Source organism: Triticum urartu, chromosome 3A (genome assembly GCF_056163025.1).
Source record: "Triticum urartu cultivar PI428250 chromosome 3A, HENAU_Tu73, whole genome shotgun sequence".
In the NCBI taxonomy this organism is placed as follows: domain Eukaryota; kingdom Viridiplantae; phylum Streptophyta; class Magnoliopsida; order Poales; family Poaceae; genus Triticum; species Triticum urartu.
Window position 1 is genome coordinate 92,276,866 of NC_141875.1, and position 18,266 is coordinate 92,295,131.

The window sequence follows — 18,266 nt, forward strand, 5'->3', positions numbered from 1 at the left end:
TCCTGCAGTCAGAGAGAGGCATACCCAGGTATGTGCAAGGAAAGTGCTTGATCGGACAGCCCAGCTCCCCGGCAATTGCTTCCATATCTATCCCTCCACAGCAGATAGGTGTTAATGAACTCTTTCCATAGTTCGTACGCAATCCTGATGTTGTACCAAAGGTGTCTAGCATATCCCGAACAGCCTTCATCTCTTGGATGTCTGGGTTTATGAATATAATTGCATCATCGGTGTATAGGGATGTTCTGTAGGCCAATCTCTGGTTGCCAATGGGCTTTAGAATCCCTACTTGAGATGATTTGGCGAACATTGTTGCCATGCAGTCCAGGACGATGACGAAGAGGAGCGGTGATAATGGGTCGCCTTGGCGCAAACCTCTTCTATGGATAATTGGCTCGGAAAGCTTCCCATTGATGAGCACCCGAGTGGATTGAGTGGCAAGCAGATTTGAAATCCAATTCAACCATTTCCTGCCGAACCCCTTCGCCTGCAAAACTTCCAGCAAGAATTCCCATGACACCGTATCAAATGATTTTTCGATGTCAAGCTTGATCATCATGGCTGGGGTCTTTGCTTGTCGTAGCGCCCTTGCAATCCCACCGACATAATACTCTCGGCATAACTGAGAAACACAAGACAAAATATGTTTTTCTTGTATTGGCAGAATCATTTTCTTTCACGAGGAAAACACAAAAGATTTATGAAATACGTTAGATGAGAAAGCGAGGAGAACATAATAAAGAAACAAATAGGAGAAAATCATGCAGTAGTTTAACCGTTGCCGTTTCTGAATGATTTAATGTCCTTGCCATTTTTCTGACGGAGGACTCTGACAACAATTGGGACCTTGAGCTGCTCGTTCTCTGTCTCTTGAAGAGTTGGTCGACTGGCAACGTCCTTTTGCCCTCTTCCCTGTGCTCTCGGAGGAGGACTCGGTGGCCTGGCCTCACTCTACATCTGGGCGTTTTTCCTGTGAAATCGTTATATGGCAAACTCATATCTGGATCGACCACTACCAAATTTAAGTGTCCGGAGGGCCCGCATCCCTCCTAAGGTTAAGGTCTTCCTATGGCAAGCTCTACGAGGGCGCCTTCCGGCAGTTGACCAGATTCGCAAGCGTAATGGTCCGCGATCTGATAGATGTGCTTTATGTGGCCAGAGAGAAGACACAACTCACATCTTCTTCAACTGTGTCTTGGCTAAGCTATTTTGGTGTTGTATCAGATCGCGGCTTCATGTCTCTTGAAGGCCTGCTTCCTTCTTAGAACTTTGTCTTTTGGCTTCTAACCTGGTTGGGGCTCAGAGAAGAATGTTCTGGATGGGATTCGCAGCCATGCGCTGGACCCTTTGGACGACTAGGAACAAGTTTACCATTGAACACATTTTTCCTGCTAAACCCGCTGATTGCTTATTTAAAACTTGCATATTGCTGCAGTAGTGGAGATTCTTTTTTTTTTGAAGGGAGCAGTAGAGATTCTTGATTAAGGAGGAGGATCGGGACGCATTTGATGATATGGCTACCAAGATTCGGGCTACAGCTACTACCCTTCCTCGAGTTCAGGCCGGCGGTTAGGAGCTGATGACCCTACTATCGTCGTTCCTGAGTCTCCGGTCTGTGTGCTGTGTACTAGCTTGGCTACCAAGATTCGGGCTACAGCTACTACCCTTCCTCGAGTTCAGGCCGGCGGTTAGGAGCTGATGACCCTACTATCGTCGTTCCTGAGTCTCCGGCCTGTGTGCCGTGTACTAGCCTGGGAGCTATGTATGTTAACTTCTGTCTGCCGTGTTTTGGCGTTGATACTTTGCGAATGGTGTGTCGTTTCGTTTGGTACGGCTACATTGTTGACTCTGCCGGATGGCTTTATTTATAAAGTCAGACTCTAAACTTTTCTCTAAAAAAGTTGTCTGTCTTGCCACTGAGATATTCGCGTGCTAGCAAATTAACAAGTGATCACAAAAAAAACTTTAAGCACGGACTTAATTACCGCCTTCAAATCTCTAATCTCTCTCCAATCAAATTATTGCAGGAAATTATCATTTCTTGCTTACCACATTCGTCTCCCCACCGGGACTCTAGCAAGCGACCGGGTGTAGAGGTACTACACAATGGCGGGTGTAGACCACCCAAGTCGCCGCTCCACGACCCGTCGCTCACCTCGCACGACCGCGTCCTTGCCGCCGTGCGGCGTTCCACGGCGCGCTCGTACGGTTCTTCCGGCGGCGTGGTCGAGATCAGGTCCAGTCCGTACGAGTACCTGATGTACATCAACATCGGCACGCCACGCACCCGGATGCTCGCCATCGTCAACACCGGCGGCAACCTCGTGCCGTTCAAATGCATCAACGGAACCTCCGGCCCTCCGCCAGCCGCCGCGGGGGCGGGGGGGGGGGGGGGGGGGGGGGGGGGGGTGGGGGGGCGTTGAGCTACGTGTTCGACACCTCCTCCTCGTCGTCCTACGGCTTCGTGGTCTGCCGGTTGCCCTCATGCCACGCGGTCCGCGGCACCTCCTGCGACGCCAACTCCCTCTGCCAGTACCACTTCTCCTCCGGTGACGGCTCCACGACGGACGGCATCCTCTCCACCGAGACCTTCACCTTCGACGACGCTCCCGGCGGCTGTGTTGGATGCCGCGATCGTTCGCAGCTGCAAGCCTGCAACTGACCAGAGTCAACTTCGGCTGCAACACGAACACGACCGGCGGCAGCCCGTTCCTCTTGACCGGGAACCTCTCCCTCATCGACCAGATCGGTGCCCAGACATCGCTCGGCCGGAGGTTCTCGTACTGCCTCGCGCCCTTATCCGTCAACGCCTCCTCCATCAATTTCGGCGCCCGCGCCACCGTGACGAAGCCCGGCGCGGTGACCACGCCGCTGGTCCCGTCGGCCGTGGACGCTTTCTACACCATCCTGCTCACGTCCGTCAAGATCGGGAACTCGACCATCGTACCGCCGAAGCTGTCCCCCGTCGTCGTCGACTCTGGTACGGCACTGACGTTCCTCGACAAGGCGCTGCTGGACCCGATCGTGGAGGAGCTCAGCAGTCGCCGGAGAAGCTGCTGGACCTGTGTTACGAGGTGGGCGGTACGATTCCGGACTGGGTGCTGGAGAAGCTGTTCCCGGAGGTGACGCTGGGGTTTGGCGGCGGCGCCGTGATCACCCTGAAAGCGAAGAACGCGTTCGTACAGCCGCAGCGGGGGACCGTGTGCTTGGCCATGTCCGCGGCGACGGACAATGTGGCGGTCATCGGTAACATCACGCAGCAGAACTTCTGGGTCGGCTTCGACCTGGACAAGGGCGCCATCACCTTCGCCGCGGCCGACTGCGCGAAATCCTACCCCTCTCCTCCCGCCTCTAATCACCATGAGTAGATATAGCTAATCACCATGTACTCCCTCCATTCCGAATTACTTGTCTTAGATTTGTCTGGATACGAAGGTATCTAGCACTAAAATAAGTCTAGATACATCCGTATCTAGACAAATTCAAGACAAGTAATTCGGAACGGAAGGAGTAATAACTAGGATTATCGAGTACCGCCTCTGTCCAGAAATACTTGTCCAAAGAATTGATGTATCTAGATGTATTTTAGTTTTAGATACATTCATTTGTATCTATTTCTAAGACTAGTATTTCGGGATGGAGGGAGTAACTAAGGGGGTGTTTGTTTCCGGGACTTTTTAGTGTACGGACTAAAAAAAGTCTCTCTTAAAGACTTTTTAACCAAACGGGAGGGACTACTAGGGACTAAAAGTTGCTTTTTTGATACTAAATGAAGAAGACTCTCAAGGAGAGTCTTTTTTGGGACTTTTCCAACAATGCCCCTCCATGCACCCATTGGCCCGTCACCCTATGATGTTGTTTGGTTGTTATTTTTTTATATAATAGGGGTAACATGGTCATTTAATAACCTGAGGGACAAAGCATGGCCAACAAGGTGGAGGTTCAGCCCAGATATGGGGAATCGCTTGAGCAATGGTGTCTACGGCAGGAGGATGTCTCGGCTAACCGGAGAGCACACAGAGCAAAGTGTCTGCTGGTCATGTGGACATTATGGAAGCATAGGAATGATGTGGTGTTTAATGGAGCAACGCCATCATTTCAACACGCCATGCAACGGATTCACGAGGAAGGACAATTGTGGGGTCTCTTCAAGGAGGATAATATAGGGTTCGAGGTAGCTCAAGTTGCGTGGGATGTCAGCGAGTAGTAGGCTTTGGTAGTCAAAGGTAGGCGGAAATCCGCTTGTACATAACGCTGTAACGGTGGACATGGATTTCGTATCCTTTCTTCTCTAATGAATGATACGCACTCTCTCCTACGTATTTGAGAAAAAAAAATAACCTGAGTGACTAGGTATTTTTTAGTCCCTAGAAACAAACAGGGAATGACTTTTTAAGGAATAGAGACTAGAAAAAGTCATAAGACTTATGAATCAAACAGGGCCTAATAACCCTTACGTCTATTGTTTTGCCATAATAAATCTATGCATGCATGCGTTGATGTGTCTCAGTGTCGAAGTTGGACCATGAATGCAACATGTACTTTCATCTCCGAAACTACTTTTCAGAGGATGCATGACCTGCACGACGGGAGTGCTGATTTTCGTATGTCAATAAGTTGATATACTAAAGCGGTCAAACATGTGATTGTAGCATCATCACGATTTAGCTGGTCGATGTTGTGTCTGAAGCAAACGGCCTGGGTAAAAACCCTACCAATTAGCCGAATGCATCGGTCTGATGTAGAGACCAAGGGTAATCATCTTTCTGAAAAAAAAAAACATACCAATTTGAGTTGGTTGATCCATCATCCATAGTAGCAGCGACGATACCGCTAGTACCAGATGCGTGTGACGACAAGTGGTGCTTCAACTGCCTAGCGGCAACGCTGTCACCCCAGTCGATGTTGCTGCGACTGGTTCACAACGATGCGAACGAACGGTAGAGGGGTTGGTACCACTGGCTGATGGCGTGGCCGCAAGCCGGCCAGCGACCAGACATGCACAACCGCGATGTTGCATCCGCGTGTCGCTCTGCTAGTGCTACCTGCCGACCAACGAAAAACGATGATGCCATACGACCACCAGGACGCTCTATTGTGAGCAGTGGCCCAATGTGTTGCGAGACATTCGGTGACAAGGGATGCACCTGAGCAGTGATGCGGCAAGCCATCCTAAAATGGGGACGAGTGGAGAGTGGCGGCGGTCAGCGAGGGCTCTCTACTGCGAGCGATGACTCTAGTTGTTGCTAGCCACCCGGTGATAGGAGTGAGACGGGTAGCGCGCCTACTGGAGACCTGGGGAGCCGCGAGCGATGTGCAGGGGCAACACAAAGGCGATCCAACGCATATAAGCGGCCCAATCTTATGGTGTAGGAGTCGACCTATCCGTGGTCTTTTTTTAAGAGACACCGAAACGACTGAAAGTGCTAATTGGAGGAGGAGCTCCATGGAGCCCTTTGTTTTAAAATTTTAAACCTCATTTTTAAGTTTCAAAAAATCTAAAGAACACACGCGTTCATACTGATGTATAGTAGTACATGTGTGTAAAATTTGAAGATGGTTTTGAAATGATCACGATATTCCCTTTTGTGTGTAGCTCCAACCATAATGTATTTCATCGTCCGACTTTACACACATGTAAAACAGATCAATATGAACATGTATGATTTTTACAGAATTTTTTGACACTTGAAAAAGTTATTTGCATTTTTTACAAAAAAAAGCTTTATGGAGTTTTTTCTAAAAAAAATGCCCTACTCCCAAACGACATCTTATATCTTATATTTATTAGGAAAACAATAGCTGATACAATGGAAGACAACTAGACGTAGATTGACCAGTATAAAATAAAATTGCATTGCAAAACATACTAGACTTCTTATTCATCCAATTGCATGCCCCCCGTCGGAGTTTGAAAATTACACTGAAACAACAATAAAGAAATTACACCTACAAACGCCTTCATCACACCAGGCTTTAAGGACGCAATAGTTACAAGCCCCTTTAGACGAGATGTAGGAGTCACTAAAGAAGCATCAGGAGGAGCATCAACCCATGTAGTTTAGGTTTGGAATCCATCACCACCAATCCCGAGGATTGGAGAAACTAGACCATGCCACAGTACAACACATAAATAGATGTCAAAGTCGTCACATCTTTATTTTTGCGGCAATTCAAAGTCGTCACATCAAAAGCCAACCAATTGCTTTTATTGAAAGACACACCAACTAGTGAGATCAGAAGAGAGCCAACAAATTTTATGGTACAAACTTTCACAGGCCCTTCACCGGAGCCGGATCAGACGTCGTTGAGGTTGGACATACCTTAGTCCAACACGTCATCGCCGGCAATCACCTCATCGATGTCACCGGAGAAACAAAACCCGAAGGGGAGAAACGAAAAACGGACAGATTGGTCCCTATTCCTCTTGCTCTCGCTGATGCCGTGGAGTGAGGAAGAGGGGAGGAGGTGTGTGTGCTTGGGGGTGGGGGGGGGGGGGGGTGTTGATGAGGCGGCTAGGATAAGTCTTGCACAACAAGGTTTTATTTGGCCGAATTAGCGATACCGATCAGTGTGCTTAATCGATCGACCGTGTGCACTTTTGGACTGACTAAGTATGAAATTTGAATTATTAAATGAGGTTAGAGAAGAAAGTGGGGAGAACAAAAGAAAAGAAGACGGGAAAAATTTGCAATCAGTTTAATCGCTGCCGTTGTAAAAAATTCAATGTTCATGCAATTTTTATGGCCAAGGAAAAGAATCAATCAGCTGCCCTGTCTGGCCACCGGAATGTTCGCCTGCTAATTAACAAGTATAACTACTAATCATCTTTTAGCACGAACTTAATTACCGCCTTCAAAATCACAAATCTCTCTCCAATTCACCATTACGCACACGGCGGGAAATCAGCAATTCATACCAAATCCTTACATGCCACATTGGCACGCCGCCCACCCGGATGCTCGCCCTCGTCGACAGCGGCAGCAACCTCGTGTGGTTCAAATGCAGAAACGGAACCTCTACCTCCGGTCCTCGGCCAGCCGCCGGGGGAGCAGCGCCGGTGTTCGACCTGTCCTCCTCGTCGACCTACGGCCTCGTGGCCTGCCGGCTACCCTCGTGCCAGGCGATCTACGGCACGTCCTGCGACGCCAACCAATTCTGTCAGTACCAGTCCTCCTACGGCGACGGCTCCACCACGTCCGGCATCCTCTCCACCGAGACCTTCTACTTCGACGACGCTCCCGGCGGCTGTCTTGGATGCCGCGAGCGTCCGCAGCTGCATCTGTCCAGGGTCAACTTCGGCTGCGCCACGAAAGCGACCGGCAACACGTTCCAGCTGGCCGGCTACGTCGGCCTTGGCGCCGGGAACGGCTCCCTCGTGAACCAGATCGGAGCCCTGACGTCGCTCGGCCGGAGATTCGCCTACTGCCTCGCGCCCTTCTACGTCAACGTCTCGTCCATCCTCGACTTTGGCGCCCGCGCCACCGTGACGGAGCCGGGCGCGGTGACCACGCCGCTGATCCCCTCCGCCGTGGACGCTTTCTACACCATCCTGCTCACGTCCGTCAAGATCGGGAGCTCGACCATCGCGCCGCCGAAGCCGTACCCCATCATCGTCGACTCTGGCACGTCACTGACGTTCCTCGACAAGGCGCTGCTGGACCCGATCGTGGAGGAGCTCAGCAAGAGCATCAAGCTCCCGCGCAAGCAGTCGCCGCAGAAGCAGCTGGATCTGTGCTATGACGTGGGCGTGGGCGGTGCGACGCAGGATTGGGAGAAGAATTTCCCGGAAGTGACGCTGGAGTTTGGCGGCGGCGCAACGATTACGCTGCAGGCGCGGAACGCGTTCGCGGAGCTGCCGGTGGGGACCGTGTGCTTGGCGATGGCGCCGGTGACGGACGATCGGTCGGTGGCGATCATCGGGAACATCGCGCAGCAGAACTTCCGGGTGGGGTTCGACCTGGACAAGGGCACCGTCACCTTCGCCGCTGCCGACTGCGCGAGCTCCTACCCCTCTCCTCCCGCCTCTGTCTCTCTGTAGCACCATGAACTCAGCGTTTGGATGCTCGCGATCCATGTGTTGCACTTTGGATAATGCGCGCGTACACATGACCCGTGCTTGGGCGACCCGTACGTATGCATGCATGATGCGTGTCTCCATCCATCGAATGCTCAAAACAAAAAAGAACATCGGTCGATCGATCGCTCGCTCGCTCGCTGACATTTTGCAAATAAATAAGCGTGACTCGACTCGACTCGACTCGACTCAACTCGCATGCGTGCGTCCACTCGATGAACCCCCGCACCGTACGACTCTTGTAGGGACAGCCAGCTTTCTGTTTCGATGGTTTTCCATGGAGAGAAAAACAAGTCTTTTTTCTGCGACAAAGATAAGCAGCATAGCTTAGCATAGTATACATGGAGCTGCATTGCATGAGTCAACCACCCCTTTTTGCATCTTGTCTTGCAATGCCGTACGCGGCCGGCCTCTATTCAGAATCAACTTAATTCGATCAAGTCCAGGAGTAACAAAAAGAATTAATCAATACCCCAACGGTATCTTGCTTGACGTACGTCGACTCCAACGGTGGTCAACCGGCCGGTCAGAGTACTGACTATTTAACCAATCAACAACTAGCAACCCTGTCCATCTCGACAAAACTGGCCTCCTTCCTCACCAATTTCTCATGCCGCCGGTGGCGGTCGGTGGTCGCCATGCCATCGCCGCAAGCCGAGGCACATCAAGTGCTCGCACGTTCACCAGAGACATCGATGCCCGCCCACACCGGACGAGCTTCACCAAAATCTCTGTCGAGAGGGGTCTATTCTTTTTTCCCCGCCATTCATTCATTAGTGCACGACACGAGACGAAACAGGCCCCTCGGCTAGACGACGGGCTAACGTGCAAACAGACAATATAACTGGACACTCAAAAGATGACCTCGGCAGCACACAACAATGTCTTCCTCGGTGACCCACATCCACTGATATAAGACGTCACCGCCCACGCTCCACATGCAACGCTAGAATTCTTGTCGTTGCAACTAGGTCACCTTCTCTCCCATCCGCCATGCTTCCGCGTCCGACACCACCTCAAAATGGCCCTTCTCCTCACATTGACCCCTCTACCCGCGAGCCTCCCAACCGGCCATGGCCTCAGCCTCCATCCACCTCCCATCGCCGACGACGTCAAGGCAGACGTGCAGCACGCAGACGAGTGCCGCCGGAGCTGTGCGGGCAGCGACGTGCAGCATGAACGACGGGTCGACGGCGAGGAGGAGGAGCTCAAAAGTGCTCTGCCCACAGGCTACGCGCACCTCTGGTAGGGAGCACCAAGGGCGCATCTCTTCTCGTTTGGATTCCATTCCGTTCCGTTGCCGCAACCGGCGCTGGATCGATCGGGAATCGCGTACCACCAATAACACACGCTGGATGCATGGCTCCGCACTACTTCGACCTCTTCATCAGCCGGCTTTGATTCCTTCACCAAGCCCAAAGAGATCGATCATGCATGCATCGTCGACCGTTTCCACGTCTCCAAGCTCAACCATCGTCGACCAACCCCAACACCTCCTCCGAACCAACAACCCAACCTCCTCTCTACACTCTTGTCTAGTAATGCATGTGTGCAAGTACTCGTGTACCAATCGGTACATCCATGCATGCCTACGTGTACGTCACCACAACTTCACCTATTTTTTTAGTTTTTTTTTTTTGAGAATCACAACTTCACCTAGCTAGCTGCCTTGTCTTACACTAGTTTAGTGATCCAAATGGTCTTAGTATATTAGTAACCCACGTATCCTTGCAATGGTGGCATGGCACTTTTTTTTCGCGAATACGCTTGAGAGCATATCTTTTTATTGATAGGTAGAAAGAGTGAGTACCCGCGCGCGCGCGGGGGGGGGGGGGGGGGGGGGGGGGGGGGGGCTCGGTGTCTAGCACGCAGGCAAGACAAGGAGCAGGGAGCAGTGATGACGGGCTGCGCAGCCCGGATACATGGCTAAGCTCCTATGGCAGCAGCACAATAAGACCGTGAGCTCCAGCCCTAGCCCAAGAGCGTGCATCGCTCTGGATAAGCTCAAGGAGCCAGGAAGCGGAGGGGGACTCGCCATTGAAAACGCAGCGGTTTCGCTGCTTCCAGATAGACCAGGCCGTCAGGGTTTCGAGGATGGCCAACCCCTTGAGGTGCCTTGTGGGGGAGCTGATGATTTTCTTTTTGAAAATAAATAAATATTTTTTTAACGCGAGCATTTCAAGTTTCTGAACAAAATATTGTAATGTCAAACATTTGTGAAATGCGAACAATTTTTTGGGAATCTCAAATATTTATGAAAAAAGAAACAAATTTGAAAACAAGAACAAATTTTGAAATAGTGAACAATTTTTTGAAAATGCAAATAATTTTTATGTACAGTAATAAATATTATAACACGAACATGTGGCAGAAATTTTCCAACACCAACACAAAAAATAAAAAAATTAGTTCTTTATGTTTGGTATTTGGTTTGTCGGTTGTTATGCCCACCCCTAGCTCCAAGGACAAAAAAGTTCGTGAAACTGAAGAAGTTCACCGATTTGAAAAAAAGTTTACGAATTTGGAAAAAAATTGGAAAACTGAAAAAGTTCATTGATTTGAAAAAAAAACCCCTACAAAAGTGCTTATTTTTTTCAATTTCCCGAACTTTTTGGCACATTTATGTACTTTTCTCAAATCGATAATTTTTTTTCAATTTCATGGACTTTTTGTTCCATTTGTGTACTTCTATCATACCGATAAACTTATTTAAACTTGCAGACTTTTCTTTAAACTATGATTTTTTTAAAAAAAATTGAAAAACCGGCAACTAGGAGTGGGTGTTCGGTATAAACCAAAAATTTGGTTTTTACCATCCGGTTAATTTTTTAATTCAGTTAGACAAACAAAAACCAAAAATTGTAATTTAAAATAGATAACTGAAAATTCAGTATGGTATAGTTTTCAGTAGTTGTGATTCAAATGCAGCAGCAACACCTTTTATATAGTTGGAAATCTTTTCGTCATCTCCTCTCACAGACGAGATGGGACTATACCCGGGAGAAGTTGGTTGTGCGCAATACCCGCGCCTCCTGTTGGGCAATTATATACGCTGACTCGGATTGTTCAGTTAGCCGGGTTGTTGTTGTCCCACCGGGCCGCCTGATGGTTCATTGGCGACATGTAGGAGACACAACTGACCTTGTTCTCCTTTGTGATGGCCCAGAGCTGCGCCTCAGCGGCAGTCGTTTCCTGGTAAGGATGGCAATGGGTAGGGTATGGAGCGGGTAGAGCAATACCATACTCATACCCGTACCCATGGGTACGAAACTTTATCCGTACCCATACCCGATGGGTACCCATACGCATTGGATATCCAATGGGTAGATCAAACAGTATACAAATTATTCGCAATTTTACATTCATCTATAGCACATTTGAGGAAAAAAACATTGATCTCAACTCAATAATAGATGGATGGCTACATGACAATTATCTTAATTCAAAATGATAATTGGTGACAACTTTAACATAGGTTCACAATCTCACAACACAACTTTAAAATAGGTACACTTTTTATCATGGGTAAGGTTCACATATTTAGTATAAATGGGTAGAGTATGGATATATCCATGGATGAAATGCTATACCCGTGCCCTACCCATGACTTAACGGGTAGGGTATGGGTACTATCCGTGGGCACAAAATTATGCCCGTATCCTACCATCCTTATTTCCTGGCGAGCAGTGGCTTGAGCGCGGACGACATCATAGATGACACACTGCTCTGCGACGAAATTAGGGTTCATTGCGGCTATGGTCCGACACGGTCTTCTCGCCCGCGCACTCGCCGTAGATCTAGCCCTGCGCCAGCCGGTGCTGTTCTAGGAGGAACAGGTTGTATCGATGTCCCTCCCACGCCTGTTGGAACAAAGGTGCTGGCCCAGGCTGCACCTCCGCCATGGCGGCGTTGTATTGCGCCTGCGCCTGCTCCATGGTGAAGCTGACGTGCACATGAGGCACGGGAGCCGGGATGATGTCGTTTGAGCCCGTCTCCATCGTGGAGTTGTCTTCTCGTCGGAGACCTTGGGCGAACTGGCAGGCAAGCCAGCCTCATTTCGCCTGGCATGGCGGTTCTGCCACGCGACGGCAAGGGTGGCCACCGCATGCTTCATCTCTAGTGACAGACTGTCCCATAGATCATTCCCGCTCGCGGTCATAGTGGTTGTCCACCCGTCCCGTCATCTCTCAGACGGCGAGCCTGCTTAATAACGGCATACAAATGAACATGCAATAGAATCGCCGTGGTAGATATCCGTCCGTCCCATCCAGTAACGCGTCTCTGGCATTGAACATGCGCAGACACCAGAGACGCTCTCGGGCGGCGCCATCGACCAACGCGTCGCTTCAATGGCGGAGGCAGCGAGAGGTCGCATCCATCCTGAGTCGTGTTCAATGTGGAGAGACACAACATCGGCATGAATGCGGGTAGCTGGCGCGGGCTAAGAACACGGGCGCGGAACGAGGGGTGGTCAGATGTGGGCTTGGGAGCGATCCGGACACGAGCAAAGAGTTCGGTAAATTACTAAATTGAAAAAAGTTCACAAATTTGACAAAAGAGTTTGGTAAATTACTAAATTGAAAAAAGTTCACAAATTTGACAAAATAGTTTAGAAAAAGTTCACGAATTTAAGAAAATATTCACGAATTTGAAAAGTTCACATATTTAAGAAAATGTTCAATATTTAAAAATAGTCTGTGAATTTTGAAAAAAAAAATAGAAAATAAATAAAAAATTTACAATCAGGAGAAACGAAAATAATAATACGGCATTTCAAAATCGCTCCTGTTTTGTTCAGTAAAAGTTTGAACCTTTTTTTTAGAAAATATTTCATATGTATGAATGCTGTTGTGTTTTCTTATTTATTTGGCGCCACAAATTTTCACAAGGTGTGGTGGGTGAATTGGTTAGCAACACGTGTGCTTAAGTGTGAGGTCTTGAGTTCGAGTCCGCATGAGTTCACCTTTTTATTCTATTTTTACCCCGCTTTTATTGTTAGGAGGGGCATGGCTTAGTGGGCCGGCCCGTTCTTGTCTGTGTAATCCGTATACGAGGATTCACGGCATCTACACTATTATTAAACAGGAGAACTTGGCGGACGAAAACTCTGCCGGACCCACGCTCGCGCAAGATCGGAACGGTTTCACAAATTCTGTTCGCGTCCCAACAACAAATGGCTAAACTACAGAAAATTAGCCACATCTACACTACTATTAAACACACGCTCGCGCAAGATCGGAACGGTTTCACAAATTCTGTTCGCGTCCCAACAACAAATGGCTAAACTACAGAAAATTAGCCACATCTACACTACTATTAAACACACGCTCGCGCAAGATCGGAACGGTTTCACAAATTCTGTTCGCGTCCCAACAACAAATGGCTAAACTACAGAAAATTAGCCACATCTACACTACTATTAAACACACGCTCGCGCAAGATCGGAACGGTTTCACAAATTCTGTTCGCGTCCCAACAACAAATGGCTAAACTACAGAAAATTAGCCACAATTAACGGCAATTAAACACGTCCGCCTAACAACAAATAGCTAAACTTACGGGAATCAGATGGATCTTCCTACCCTTGCCCACCCGGACGTACGTCGCAGCCGCAGAGCCTGTCCTGCGCCATCGCAGCCATGTGGCGCGGACGACGACCGCGCCGAAGAGCTTCTCGCGAAAGTAGGTGCAGACTATCCTCTTGTGCGCAATATGTGGCCGGTTCCATCCCAGTTAATCTCAGTGTCTTTCTTCGATGTCGCTATTCAGACGGACACTGCAGTGAGACGTCGGCGCCGCAAGCCACTGTTGCGCCGTCGCCGCCCAGCCAGTTTTGGCCATCGCCCCCTTTCGCGGCCGACGACGTAGGCGCCGACGAACTCCTCAGGCAACGCACCTGCCTGCACCAAAGGAACATGGGTATGATTTTACAGGATATTCAATTGGGTTAACTTATGGGGCCGACCAGTTCCTGATTTTACACAAAATTCTATTTAACATATATGTGCGTTCTTCATTTGCTTCCCTAATCCATGTCAAATTTGCATCCTTATAACAATGTTCTTCACTCTCAAATTTGCATATTTACAACAATGTGCTGATCAATGCATCATTTTTGTGCAAACCATAATAGATCTACCTCCTGTAACTTCAACATGAATTTTAACAGTGCATCAAACTGGAGCCCTCCATCATATTGGTTTAACAGTATAGTATTCAAATCTATATGACTGAATGAATAAAACCCAGTCAGTATGATGTATTTGTAACCTGATCCAAGAGAGTGCGGAAGAAAACCCAGTCCAACAATATGCATTTTTTCTGTACATAAATGAGGTCGTCTTCTATTATCAAATTTGCATATTAGATGGCTGCGGGATAAGTATTGCATGATAAACAAAAATATTAAACCAAACATATAGGCTCGGAAACAGTTTGGATTTTACAAGAGAAAATCTACTAAAGTAAATTCAGGTAGAATCAATGGCAGAGCTAGGATTTGGAAACAGGATAGTCCTCCTCCAAAATTATGTCGTTTCAGTTACAGAGAAGCTTTGATGTATCACAGTAGTCTAACTGATGCATTCAACAAATAACTGGAATATTCAGAAATTATGTGAGTAAGTACCTGATCATTTTGGCCAAAACAAAAGCCAAGACTATCATGAAGTAAACCTGTCAATAACTTCTTCTGTACAACGCTGAAAAGCTTCGGGATGAGTATTGAAAACATGTCAATGTGTATGGCAGGCAGGTACGCATCCCCATTCCCATCTTTGTGTTTATTCCAGAGTCCCAAAAATTTAGGATGGAACGAATTCCATGACTCTTAGATAGTTAGATGGTCTTCAAAATCCATTTCTTGTAAGCCTGCAAAAGCACTTCTGTTTTAACAGGGGGGCCGGGACAACAAGAAATATATCTAAAAGGTCGTGCTATATCATGAATAACACTTGTGCAGCTGCCGTAAGTAGTACTGAAGATGCCAGAGATGTTTATGGACTTCTAATAAGGCAAGTTATTCCAAGAAAGGAAATTTTTGAGGTGATAAACTCTTTGAGCCAACCACCGTCCTCTATATATGAGAACCATACCATCATCATTCTTCAAACTGTATTATCCTACAGTCATACATGCTTATCCTACTGTACTATCGTACTATGCTTCTCTTGATCCTCTTTGATTTGCTATAAACCTCACATTTGGAAACTTAACCCTGCACATCTAAGAACATGTGTTCATTTTTCAAAATAGAAGTAAATTTCTTTGGCAGGATCAAGCCAAATCAACCTCATCTGTCTTGGTCCCTATCGCCCCTAGCCACCCAGAATTCTAATCCACCAATCAATCAGCTTTATCGCAGTATGGTTGCCTGAAGAATATTAACTAACTGGAATCCCCACTCATAACAGTTGCCCCAACCAAGTTAAGAACGTCTAATCGAACAGCTTACTCCAAGATTAGGCAGACCAAAATAGGATCACCCCAACTTCTAATTTTTCTCCCCGATTCTAAAATGACTCTCATGCTTAAACCTAGACTACTGAGCTACATATGTACTATACAGGAATGGATAGCAATTAGGGATTGGAAGAAGTGGGTAATGGGGAGTAACTCACATCAGATACAAGCAGATATGAAAGCTGAAGTGGGGAATAGATCGTCTAATGGCGCCGGCTTGCCCTTGCAGGGACCAGCCACCGCGGCACTGCTGCCGGACCTAGGCAGGGCAGGGTGCGGCGCAGTCGCACGCACAGGGTGGTGGGAGCCACCGACGAGCGAGATGGAGATGAAGGCACCGGGCGCGGAGGTTGCGATGCACGATTGCCACTGCCCCCAATCTGATGGAGACGAGTCCCGCGCCCAGCGACCATGCCGAGCTCGAGCGGATCCTTGGGCACTTCGGCGACAGACTCGACGAGGAGGGGCCGAGAAGATTGGGGGGAGTGCGAGCCTGCAAGACCTCGCTCCGGTGATGGGGACGAAGAGGATGGGCGGCCTGAGGAGGTAGAGAGAGATAGTGTGTGTGTGTGTGTGTGTTGTGGGCTTGTGGCCACCATGGAATAGGGAGCAGTGGGGAGACAGTGAAGGGATAAGGTTAGGGGCAGGTTGGTGAGAGAGGTGAGGAGAACCGAGAGGGAGAGACAAGTGTGCTTTTTTTAGCTCTTTTTTCTTTTTTAAGGGGTCATTTCTTTTCTTTTCTGAGCTGGTATTTTAGCCCTTTTGGTCTAAGTCAGATCAGATATAGCGTCCGATGTTGTCCAATTCATTTTTTTTATCCCTAGCGCATTTGGTCATTTGGTTTGTATTCAGTATTGGACTTTGTCTAATTCTTTTTTATCAGGTGTGTTCAGTTTGACTATGTGGATGTGCGATCGTTTTATACAGTCACAAGGGGTACAAAAAGTATTCATTCACAATCATTTTGAAAGTTTTATAAAACTATTAAGATTTTTATCGGTATTTGTTATTGAACCTATCAAAATTTCATAATCATGCAAGTTGTGGTCTCTGAATGTTAAATTTCATGGAGTATCTACGGGCGGTATTTTGTCCGACACTCATATTTTGTTGTATAGGATGATTCATTGCCAGCCATATAAAGGTTTTGATTTTGAAATATGTCAAGTTTAGTTCAAATTTATTTATACTTACATTTTCTTCGGCATTATTTTTATGTTAATTTTTAAATTTACGCCATGAATTTGTTTTTTCAGTTTTACAAGTATTTGTTAAGACAACTGAACACTTTTATGTTTCACAGTGAGTGTTTTTGGAAGTGTTAAAGGTCATCAAGAATATTTTATTATATTAACACTTGAATAGGATTATATGACACTAAGATGTATGTAACATTTTCACTCTTTATGATAGCCAGGTGGCAATAAAAATAAGGAGAGAAACAATGAAATCCTTGACGAGGACCTCTAATTCCTAAAAGGATGACCTTCGTATTTTCTTGATTTTACCACCTGCTTGCAAGTTGGAAACTGTGTTCAAATATATTTGTTGTAGGTTGTAACCTAGATGTGTAGAGAATCTTGCCTTGTGCAAGAAAACGTGCGTTGTAGGTTGTAAAAGAGTAAAATTTATGCGTTAATAAAGACGTGTGTTGCACGTGCACACTTACTAGTACTTTTATAAAGATGATTTTGCCCTTTATTATAAAGGGGTATGAGACAATCTCAGTTCTCGATGTGTTTAGAGGAGTCTACCGAAACATAAGTGTTTTTTTAAAACGAAAACTTTAGTGGAACGCCGCACGGCGGCAAGCAGGCGGCCGTGCAAGGTGAGCGACGGATTGTGGAAAGGCGACTGGACAGAGTCCCGGTGGATGAACTCCACGGTAAAGCCTTCGCCACCGACGTACGTCGTGCATCCGCCCACATGAGTTCACCTTTTTATTCTATTTTTACCCTGCTTTTATTGTTAGGAGGGGCATGGCTTAGTGGGCCGGCCCGTTCTTGTCTGTGTAATCCGTATACGAGGATTCACGGCATACTTTTATAAAGATCATCTTGCCCTTTATTATAAAGGGGTATGGGACAATCTCAGTTCTCGATGTGTTTAGAGGAGTCTACCGAAACATAAGTGTTTTTTTTAAAACGAAAACTTTAGCGAAACGCCGCACGGCGGCAAGCAGGCGGCCGTGCGAGGTGAGCGACGGATTGTGGAACGGCGACTGAACAAAGTCCCGGTGGATGAACTCCACGGTAAAGCCTTCGCCACCGACGTACGTCGTGCATCCGCATAGCTGGGCTGGCAGGACGACGCCAACGACAAGGAGAGCGTAGCATCTCGCACCTGCCATTGCCTATGATCGATGATGTTCTGGCGTAGTAAGGCCAACTCCACCACGCGATCCCAAACGGACGTCTGTTTTGCCCGGATTTTGTCCGTTTGGGTAGGGCAATGGGGTCGTCTCCGGACCGTTTCTGGGATGCGGTGGCCGTGCCCCCAATGTGCGGACGTATCCTGTTCGCATACATTTTTTTGCAAGCCCTTAACTTTTTTATCATTCATTTTTGGTACATGAGGATACATCACCAAATTTTGATTAGAAAAGTAAGATCAAAGAAAACAAGAACCACAAGAATACATTTTAGAAGATATCCAACTTTCATAACTGCTCTTGTAAGTTGGATTAGTGCCTTCTCGATGCATTCATTGTTTATCTGTGGAGGAGGCT

At 47.6% G+C, this 18,266-nt stretch overlaps 1 protein-coding gene, 1 long non-coding RNA gene and 1 pseudogene across 2 annotated transcripts; 2 read left to right on the forward strand and 1 right to left on the reverse strand.

The window, feature by feature from the left end:
• The first annotated feature begins 1,760 nt into the window (after positions 1 to 1,760).
• LOC125546689 (aspartic proteinase CDR1-like) lies at positions 1,761 to 3,368 on the forward strand (annotated as a pseudogene).
• A 3,375-nt stretch (positions 3,369 to 6,743) lies between these two features.
• LOC125546690 (aspartic proteinase CDR1-like) lies at positions 6,744 to 8,041 on the forward strand. The gene is made up of 2 exons (XM_087514868.1): positions 6,744 to 6,791; positions 6,836 to 8,041. Exons 1-2 carry the CDS (start codon positions 6,744 to 6,746, stop codon positions 8,039 to 8,041), a joined length of 1,254 nt encoding a protein of 417 aa, XP_087370994.1.
• Positions 8,042 to 13,444: 5,403 nt separating this feature from the next.
• Positions 13,445 to 16,171, reverse strand: LOC147978724 (uncharacterized). Its single transcript, XR_015618252.1, has 3 exons — positions 15,697 to 16,171; positions 14,706 to 14,947; positions 13,445 to 13,977 (listed from the first exon to the last, which is right to left on the reverse strand). It is a non-coding gene; the product is annotated as an uncharacterized LOC147978724 (long non-coding RNA).
• Positions 16,172 to 18,266: the final 2,095 nt, after the last annotated feature.

What these genes read in the sequence shown, in the direction of transcription:
- LOC125546690 (XM_087514868.1), top strand. Translation starts at nt 6,744, where the DNA reads ATGGCCAAGGAAAAGAATCAATCAGCTGCCCTGTCTGGCCACCGGAAT. An exon ending in CCCTGTCTGGCCACCGGAAT is followed by an intron (nt 6,792 to 6,835) that starts GTTCGCCTGCTA and finishes ATCATCTTTTAG; the next exon opens with CACGAACTTAATTACCGCCT.